The sequence below is a fragment of the Pavona decussata genome, unplaced genomic scaffold (assembly GCF_977016875.1).
Source record: "Pavona decussata unplaced genomic scaffold, jaPavDecu1.1 SCAFFOLD_114, whole genome shotgun sequence".
Lineage (NCBI taxonomy): Eukaryota > Metazoa > Cnidaria > Anthozoa > Scleractinia > Agariciidae > Pavona > Pavona decussata.
In genome coordinates, this window is record NW_028145528.1 from 5,950,060 (window position 1) to 5,960,000 (window position 9,941).

The window sequence follows — 9,941 nt, forward strand, 5'->3', positions numbered from 1 at the left end:
TCTTTAGTTCTTGTTCCAACTCGCTCAAAGAGAGGTCAGTAGACAGTCGTGTCATCGCTTTTCTCTGACTCATTTGTTCACAGAGGGCGAGCGGGCTAACTACGAATACAAATTCTCCTGAGGTCAGCGACATCCTGACGAAATCTGAGATGAAACTGTTTGAAGCTTTACCGGTGTTTATTGCGATACTCTGCCTATTAGGTATGTTTTTTACCGTTCATTTTCTAGTTTCTATTCGGCAATTTACTACGAGAACTTCCCTTAAATGGAGAATGGTATAGAGTACAATTTATGCTAAGGCTGATTCGAAAATAAGTTGTCTCAACGTTTGGATGCACGTCTTCTAAAAGTTACAGCCAAATTTTTGTTCATCGAATAATTATTCTATATTTTAATATGATTACCTGAAAATTCACTTCAATAAGCGTCTCTTAAAAGTAGTAAATACTTCCTCTGAGAAACCAGCGGCATTTCATAGTATTGTAAACACTGTTAAAAACTTGCCTTGTTTACCCTCAAATCCTTAATACTTTCTCCCGTCCTTCCTAGCGACATTTCTCCAGTCATCCTGATTAAGTTGCTGCGCAATGTAGAGAAAAGGCATTCTATAAACGGGCTTTCTCTGTAACATTTTTCCAGGGCTTTGTCTCGAGTAGTCACAGTGTAAACCATTTTTGCAAAAATGGAAATCTATATTCTCTACAGCCCCCATCGCCTTGAAAACATGACATGTCTTGAGTCCTTAAACTTCGGATTCCCTTATTATTACATTGCATATTATTACATCTGTCTATCCAGCCTTACGAAAAATTGTTTCTTCTCGACAAAACTATCAAAACACGATATTGATTCTCGGTTATGAATTTCCAACCATAGTACTTCACGTCCTATTAGAAATTACTTGTAACATTCCCACTCCTTTCCTTGCAGATGCTCTAACTTGTCCCGATAACTGGAACACCTTCAACGGCTACTGTTATCTGGCGGTCAACTCCATCAGAACCTGGCAACAGGCCCAAGCAGACTGCAAAGCACTGAGGGGAGAGCTGGTAAAAATTACCAGTGCAGAAGAAAACAACTTCGTCTTGGCGCTGGCAAGGCAAAAAGCCCCGCACGCGAACAGTATTTGGATGGGCCTCCAGTGGGACTCGCATATCAGAAAATTCGTGTGGTCCGATGACTCTGTTCCAGTCTTCCAGAACTGGGCTCCAGGTGAACCGAGTGGAAACGACAAGGAACCATGCAGCAACATGTGGACTGGGAGCGCAGGCCATATACACCACGCTTCTGGCAACTGGAATGACCGCGCTTGTGAAGTGATCCAGAACACGGCCCGCAGTTTTATCTGCAAGAGGGTTCCCTAGGTGACCAGCCAGCCATTCACTCACGATCAGAGCCGAAAGTAGTGCGATGGTGGTTCATAACTATATAGACTAAATTCGGGGATCCTTCACGTATCAAAGGACATTAAACTTTATTGGAATAAAAACAGAACTTAACAATAGATTGTAGAAGTAAAAACGGCCTGACAATAAAAAAGTGATCGTGAATTTTGTTCCTTGTTTTCTACGACTTTAACCCACTCTCTTCTCCTTCCTCCATAGCACTTCCAAGGTGCGAATTTTCCATCGACCGCAAATGACCACTTGGAAAGAGAACCACAGCGACAAAACTCAGCAACCTTTATTTAAATGGTAAATTAGTGGCCTAAAGTTGATGTTGACTGAATCCAAGGGCTTTAAAATTACAACTTTCATCTACAGTATAACGAAAAAAGGACTACGCTATTGTTCTTCTTTATGCAGGGTTCACATCAGTTTAGGATTGTTTTTATACTTTAGTGAGCGATTTGTTTCGGTCCCGGCAGAAGCTTCAAGCCGCTTTAAATGTAACTGGATCACTAAATGTCAATGCATTTAGCCACGCACTTAATCCACCATTGTGGTTTTATTCGAATAGTTTACAGTTAGGATTTCATTCAATGAATGGAAGAGAAAACTGCAGATCAAACTGGGCTAATGAATGGTAGAGCTTTAAGATTTCATCCATAGACTCATAAACGGAATAGAAGCGCGTTGTAGAGCAGAACTGAACAGAACCAAAAATATTTGGGGATAATCTGATAGCTTTAACTTGAACGTTCAAACTTCATCCCCAGAATCAAATGTAAAAACCACTTTGTGCAGCATAATCAACATTACTACAGAAAACCATGGAGCAAAAGCTATAATTTGAGTGGTCACACTTCAATATTTCATCCATAGACTCAAAAGTAAGAACCATTTTGTGCAACAGAATCAACACTACTACAGAAAACCACAGAGCAAAAGCTATAACTTGAGTGGTCACACTTCAATATTTCATCCATAGACTCATAAGTAAGAACCACTTTGTGCAACAGAATCAACATTACTACAGAAAACCACAGAGCAAAAGCTATAATTTGAGTGGTCACACTTCAATATTTTATCCATAGACTCAAAAGGAAGAACCACATTGTGCAGCATAATCGCATAATCAACATTACTACAGAAAACCATAGAGCAAAAGCTATAATTTGAGTGGTCACACTTCAATATTTCATCCATAGACTCAAAAGGAAGAACCACTTTGTCCAGCATAATCAACATTACTACAGAAAACCATAGGGCAAAAGCTATAACTTGAGTGGTCACACTTTAATATTTCATCCATAGACTCAAAAGGAAGAACCACTTTGTGCAACAGAATCAACATTACTACAGAGAACCATAGAGCAAAAGCTATAACTTGAGTGGTCACACTTTTATATTTCATCCATAGACTCAAAAGTAAGAACCACTTTGCACAGCATAATCAACATTTAACAATTGATTCATGCGTCAGCGTGCTTCATCGAGATATGAAGCACGCGGGAAGTTTGGAGAGCACGAAAGATGCGTAAGAGTTGCTCGAGGCGTAGCCGAGAGCAACTCTAGCTTCTTGAGTGCTCTCCAAACTTCCCAAGTGCTTCATATCTCGATGAATGCACAGCTGACGCATGAATCAATTGTTTTATAACATTTTCAACGGGGTAGTTTTTAAACCCGCTGATTCTAGGTTGACCAGAGGTTTCCCAAGCATTCAGCCAATGTGCAAAATGGTAATAAACAACCCCATGTTCGGCAAAAATACACATCTTACAGGGTAAAAAAGGCAACACCCCTTTGGTCTAAAGTAGTTAAAGTTTCTAATTATGGAATAAAATACACTGGTTGCCAATTAAAAATTTTCCAAAAAACAAACTTGAAAATTTAATCCTCGCGTTTAATACATCACTTACATGGGAGAATTCTTTCCGCTTGCGAGGACATGTCGGTTTGTTTACGCAAGATTTACGCAGTTGTCACGTCTAATGAATGAAAATAGAAAGAAAACAGACAACTGAAGCTTCCCTAAATGAAAAATTTATTCAGTTAAGTCTTCGTTCTAAGAAGCAAAGGCGTACAATTTTTAATCCGAGACGATAAACGCGCAAGTGATTTGAAGTGAAATTGCAAGTCCATTTTGAAGTGAATTTATCGAACCGTGTGCACGGTTTTCAAAAATTTCGCAAAAGAAACTGTTAGGAATACGAAGAAGCGGTCAAGTAGAAAAGTATATTTAAGTACAAATTCACAATCAAACCTGTAATTTCTTGTGAATTGAATTCCCACAAGTACTCGAACGTCACCAAGAAAGTTCGTGGCTTACAATCAGTAAATAAGTCTTAATGATCTGAAATGTCCGCTTGCTGATCGTCGGCTGGATAAAACAACAATATGTCCTTGAAGCACAATTTCTTCGCCGTTAATTATCGGATTTCCGCTTTTGAAACTATCGAGTATTCCTTAGCAGTTTTTCTTTCAGTTTCTCGTTTCGAAAAGGTGTCTTTTCCCTCTGAGAAAGCGAAATTGGCGCCTGAAAATTAATAGTTTTGCGAGACACGATGTCACGGGCCTTGTCCTCTTTTTTCCTTTTCTTCAGGTTTTTTCGGGAGTCAAAAACTCTAATCCCAAAGAAAAAGTGGGAAGAGCTTCTTCATCAGCTGATTCCCTTGTTGCCATCTGTAGTTAAACGTTTTGCTGAAGATTTCTCCCGTTTTTGAATGCAAAATGGAGAAAGTCACTCACCGAGTTCTCGAGGCATTTGTTTTCTGACGTCATCAGCGTGCACAATAGGAATATGAAGCACGCTCGCGCAATTGAATTTGATTGCACAAATTTACCAGCTATGTTATAATACTACATAAAACATAAAACAAAGCTATAATTTGAATGGTCACACTTTAGTATTTCATCCACTGACTCAAAAGTTAGAGCCACATGTACGCAGTGGAGAACAAATGCTTCCCACCTCGGGAAAGGGCTGTTTGATAGCTTTCATCCGACAGGCAACACTTTATAGGATTTTATTCAGACACACTCGAACGTTTGAGCAGCATTGTACAACATAACAAACACGGACTACCACAGCGAAAAATATATTACTCTCATCTGAATAGTTACTCTTCAGGGTTTCGTCCACAGACACAAAAGCTAACATAAGCTTCTGAATACTTTGCAAAAGAGACTGGTAACAAATGAATGAAAATGATTAACTTGGGAAATTCTCCCAAACTAGGCTACAAGAAATGACTAAAGGACATTATCTAAAGAGAATTTATATTTCGAGCTTGCTACGAGAGAAATAATTTGAAAGCAAACGTTTCTCTAATAGCGCAAATAGTAACATTATTTGACGGCCGGATCAAGTACTCGCAGTGCCTAGTTGATGTTCATGATATTGTTTGAATCGAATTGTACTAAAGTGAGCCCTTTTCACTTCAAAATCATTTTGTCAAATTGTAGACCGGAAATGTATAAACGTCTTAGGCATGGCATTTTTTCCAAATTGAATCTTAATTTCTGAGAAATGCGGTTAGCCTCTGTTTTGATTTTGGATTTCAATAACGTTTGCCAAGATCCTCTTTACCCTCATAGTTAGATAAACTGGGCAAAGTAGACTTTAGTAGGCACCGATCGCGTCTCCTGGGAATTTCGAGGTGCGCATAACGTATGCGCTGTAACAAAGGAGATACACTCTTACACTCAACTATTTTTTTTTCACAAGAACTATTAAAGAACACATTAAGAACATACCCAGCCTGAGAGTAAGTTAAGAATGTCTTTTGTTATGACCCTTGTTTTTGTTTTTGTTTTTTTTCTTTTTGAATGAGCAGTATCTAAATACGGGTAAAATAAAACGTAAATCTTTTGTCTATACCTTCCAACTAACGATATCTTCTACACCGCACTAGAATAAAAGCGCTCCTGCGCGCAAAAAAAAAAAAAAAAAAAAAAAAAAAAAAAAAAAAAAAAAAGGGGGGGCGGGGGGAAATTGTTCTCTTTCAGCGTCAAAACTATAAGTTCTTTTGCCTTTACAGTAATTATGTCTAATACCCAGGCCCCAGTTGTTCAAAGGGCGGATAATTTTATCCACTGGATAGTTCGCTATCCGGCAGATAAAATGTGTGCAAGATTTTCCCGATAATCCTATAATTTGAGAATAGAGTAAAAACATATGTCAAATTTAAGAATGGCATTGTGTGGAGAGCTTGCCAAAAGCATTGGTTGGAGTACATTTGCTCCGCTGGATAGCGACGTATCCAGTGGATAAAGTTATGCGCTCTTTGAACAACCGGGGCCAGAAGAAGAACTTCAGTCTGAATCTTTTGAAATATTGGATTTCATAATATATTTGCGGCAACCGTGAACTGAAATCGCCCATGTTTTTCTTTATCATATTGGTCTTTCAAGACAGTTCGCCCCAAAATCGATCTTTTTGCAAAACAGCAACACTAAGACACAAGTTAACAAAACAGTGGAAGAAAATAAAACGTGTTTATTCTGGTGGCACAAATTTCAAATTGGAGATTTGTATGGAAGAAATACTTGCATTTCGATTTCCCTCATACTACACCACCATTTCAACCTATGAGCAAATTTAAGCCTTTTATCAAAACACCAGAAATGGTTCTTAAGCCTAAAATTACACCTGGTCAAACGTCAAAAATAATTATTATCCTAACGGCTTACAATCTAATTTGGGGCATATTTTTTAAAATATCGATTTCTAGAAATTTGGGCTTATTTGTGCTTTATTTTTAATCAGCTGTTTTAAAAGCCAAATATCTTAAAATCGCAGCCACCGAAGAAGCCAGTCTAAGTTTAAAATGGTTTGCTATGATAAAAGACCTTTGGAAGATTTTGTTCTTTGAGATTTTAACGAAAAACGCGAGAATAAGTTAAATTAGCCCGTAGAAATTGATTCTTTATTTGCTTGAAAACGTTGAAATCGCTCCAACTTTATTTCTAAGTTCGCCCACAAATTATGATATGGTTGGACGCGTCATTTTTCTCTTACTCTGCGTCATACTCTTAAAAAAAACCTAACAGAGTGTAGGGCGTGCGAAATTTTCACGCAAGTTTCTCAAGCGCGATTCGTAACTCCTTTCACAAATTTATGAAGGAAAAAGACTGTTTTGTCATCAATCCTAATATACGATATGAGCTGATTAAAGCTTTTAAGCAGGCTGAAAAAATTCAACGTACAACTGCGAGGAGTATTTGAAGTGGATTAAACAAACGCGACACTGACTAAGCAATATACAGTATGTGTGGGTGGTTGGCCGGCTCAAGTGTAAAGCGGAAAATTTCAGTTCTCAATCATGCAAGTTGTTTGTTACGACTTCAGTACAAACAATAAATGAAACACTTCGTTGATGATGATGACGACGATGACGAACCACTCATGATAACCTGTTTGCCTAGCGACCCAGGTTGTTAAATTAAGGGGTGGTCAATATATTACAACGACGTTGCAAGAAAGCTAATGGTAACGTTAACTTCGATTCCAAACAATGAAAGTGAATATATGAAAATTCATATATTTCAACAGCGGAAGAAAGAATGAATAAGTGAATGATAATCGCAGTATACACGCAACTTAAGCAGTTGCGAAAAGAAAGCCTGAAAAAAAATTCAGGCTTGAACGGGATTCGAATCCAGGACCTCTGCGATACCGGTGCAGTGCTCTACTAATTGAGCTATCACGCCAACTGGGAGCGATACCTATTCCGTTTATTCTTATTCCAGAATACGGTCAATCGAAAGTAACCTATAGTATTCAAAGCGATAATCTGTTATGTTACATTATCAAATTGTTTTGAGTTTAATAAACGTATTTCTCTGGAAACAAAATACACAATTTGTGTCGCAGTTTATGAAGTCGCATTTCTGATAGAGCGGTTTCCAATTGAGTGTCTCCACTCATGTCCAATATACACAAACGGATACGAATCGTCAAAACACCCTCACAAATCGTACCATTAGTAAAAGATTACGATTTGTCAAAGACGCCGTACGATTCGTACCATTGGAACGAATGGTAAGCCGGAATTCCATTGGTGAAATGCATCTCATTAACATAACACTTGTAAGCCGTGCGAAAACGAATGGTCGATTGGTACCATTGGTACCATTGGTACAAATGGAAAAGTAGTCAGTTGATTGGTTAACCATTGGAATCACTCATGTCAAATACACAAACGGTTACGATTCGTCGAAACACACTCACCAATCGTACCATTGGAACGAATGGTAAGCTCCTCAGTCGATCGGTATACCATTTGTAAACTGCATCTGATTAACTGACTTGTAAGCCATGCGAAAACGAATGGTCGATTGGTACCATTGGTACCATTGGTACAAATGGAAAAGTAATCAGTCGATTGGTTAGCCATTGGAATCTGCATCTCAAAACAAACGCCATGACTTGAATCTTCCTTGATCTATAAGCGTAAGACCTCGTTGTTTCATGCCTGAACCGAAACAAGCGCACTACACATGAATATATCTCGTTCTTTAATCCGTGAGCCGAAACAAGCACGCCACACATAAATATATCTCGTTCTTTAATCCATGGGCCGAAACAAGCGCACTACACATGAATATATCTCGTTCTTTAATCCATGAGCCGAAACAAGCGCACTACACATGAAAATACCTCGTTCTTCAATCCATGAGCCGAAACAAGCGCCCTACACATGAATATATCTCGTTCTTTAATCCATAAGCCGAAACAAGCGCGCTACACATGAATATATCTCGTTCTTTAATTCATGAACCGAAACAAGCGCGCTACACATGAAAATACTTCGTTCTTTCATCCATTAGCCGAAACAAGCGCACCACACATGAATATGTCTCCTTCTTTAATCCATTAGCCGAAACAAGCGCACTACACATGAAAATACCTCGTTCTTTAATCCATGAGCCGAAACAAGCGCACTACACATGAATATATCTCGTTCTTTAAGCTCTAAGCCGAAACAAGCGCGCTATACATGAATATATCTCGTTCTTTAATCCATGAACCGAAACAAGCGCGCTACACATGAAAATACCTTGTTCTTTAATTCATTAGCCGAAACAAGCGCACTACACATGAAAATACCTCGTTCTTTAATCCATGAGCCGAAACAAGCGCGCTACACATGCTATTGCTTGTTTAAATATTAATAGTTTGACTGCTCATGTTGACGAACTTAGAGTTTTTATGAGAGATTCCAAAATTGACATTCTCGCCATCAACGAATCGAAGTTAGATAATACAATTAAAGACCACGAAGTTTATTTACCAGGTTATGAAATCGTTCGGCGAGACAGACAAATTAATGGTCGTCAAGGTGGTGGGGTTTGCTTCTACTCACGCAGCAACCTTAATTTTAAAGTATGTGAGGAGCTTATGACTGATAGGCTCGAATGTTTAACTGTCGAAATAAGTAAACCCCACTCGCGGCCATTCCTTGTCAGTACCCGGTATAGACCTCCAAATTCTCCTCCTGACCTGTTTGATGACTTTGAAAATTTAATTGGTAAAATTGATGGTTCTAATCGGGAGCTCTACCTTGTCGGGGATATGAACACAAACTTGCTACCTGGTGTCGCAGATAGCAATTCTTCCAAACTCATCAATGTTTGTGAGATTTTTGGTCTTAGTCAACTGATTACGGAGCCAACGAGAGTAACAGCTCTATCTCAGTCCCTAATTGACCTATGCATAACTAATACCCCAGACAAAATAGTTACATCAGGAGTTATGCCTTTAGGTATTAGCGACCACTCCCTTGTCTATCTAATTCGCAAAACACATTATGCCATCCCTGGGTGTAATAAGATTATTAGTACACGGAGTTTTAAAAATTTCAATCAGGAGGAGTTCCTAGCGGACCTTGAATGAATTAAATGGGATGACATTAGTCTATTCTCTCACCCCAACGAAATGTGGGAATTTTGGAAGAATCGGCTTCTCACCTGTATCGATAAACATGCCCCTATGAGATTGAAAAGAATTGGGAACAAGAAGTCCCCGTGGATTACGCATGAGTTAATACGTAAGATGCGCTAAAAGGACGTCCTGAAAAAGAAGGCGGAACGAACTAAGGATCAGTCTTGCTGGGATGATTTTAAAACAGCAAGAAATGAAGTTAATAATTCAATTAAATATGCTAAACGTAAATACTTTAGCGATCACCTCGCTGCTAGCAGTAATGATCCCCGTAAAACTTGGCAGCTAGTTAGCGAGTTGAGCTCTCGTCAACATATGAAAAAAGTTATTGCTGATATTGAAATCGGGGACATAAAAACTAGTTCTGCATCTGAAATGGCGGAAGCATTTAACTGCCACTTCGCTAATATTGGTCATGACTTGGCAAGAGACATACCTTCTGCTGATACTGTTCCAGAAAGATATCTTATCTCAACTAATGCGACTTTCTCTTTCAAATGTTGTAGCTCCAATGAAGTCCGTAAACTACCTGAAAAATTAGACACTAAGAAATCGACTGGACTGGACAATTTGCCATCCAGGATGCTTAAAATGGCGGCCGGTGTTCTGGCACC

General features: G+C 38.8%; 2 protein-coding genes across 3 annotated transcripts in view; both read left to right on the plus strand.

The window, feature by feature from the left end:
* The window catches only part of LOC146470453 (lithostathine-like), a 34,099-nt gene that overhangs the window by 5,134 nt on the left and 19,024 nt on the right, over positions 1–9,941 (plus strand). The window lies entirely within an intron of this gene.
* LOC146470454 (lithostathine-2-like) lies at positions 44–1,550 on the plus strand. The gene is made up of 2 exons (XM_085122603.1): positions 44–201; positions 931–1,550. The coding sequence occupies exons 1-2, from the start codon at positions 150–152 to the stop codon at positions 1,362–1,364; spliced, it is 486 nt and encodes a 161-aa protein (XP_084978729.1). The 5' UTR covers positions 44–149; the 3' UTR covers positions 1,365–1,550.

Bases quoted from the DNA above. Each gene is read 5' to 3' on its own strand.
- LOC146470454 (XM_085122603.1), top strand. From the start codon at position 150: ATGAAACTGTTTGAAGCTTTACCGGTGTTTATTGCGATACTCTGCCTA. The intron at 202-930 runs GTATGTTTTTTA...CTTTCCTTGCAG, and splicing joins TGCGATACTCTGCCTATTAG to ATGCTCTAACTTGTCCCGAT.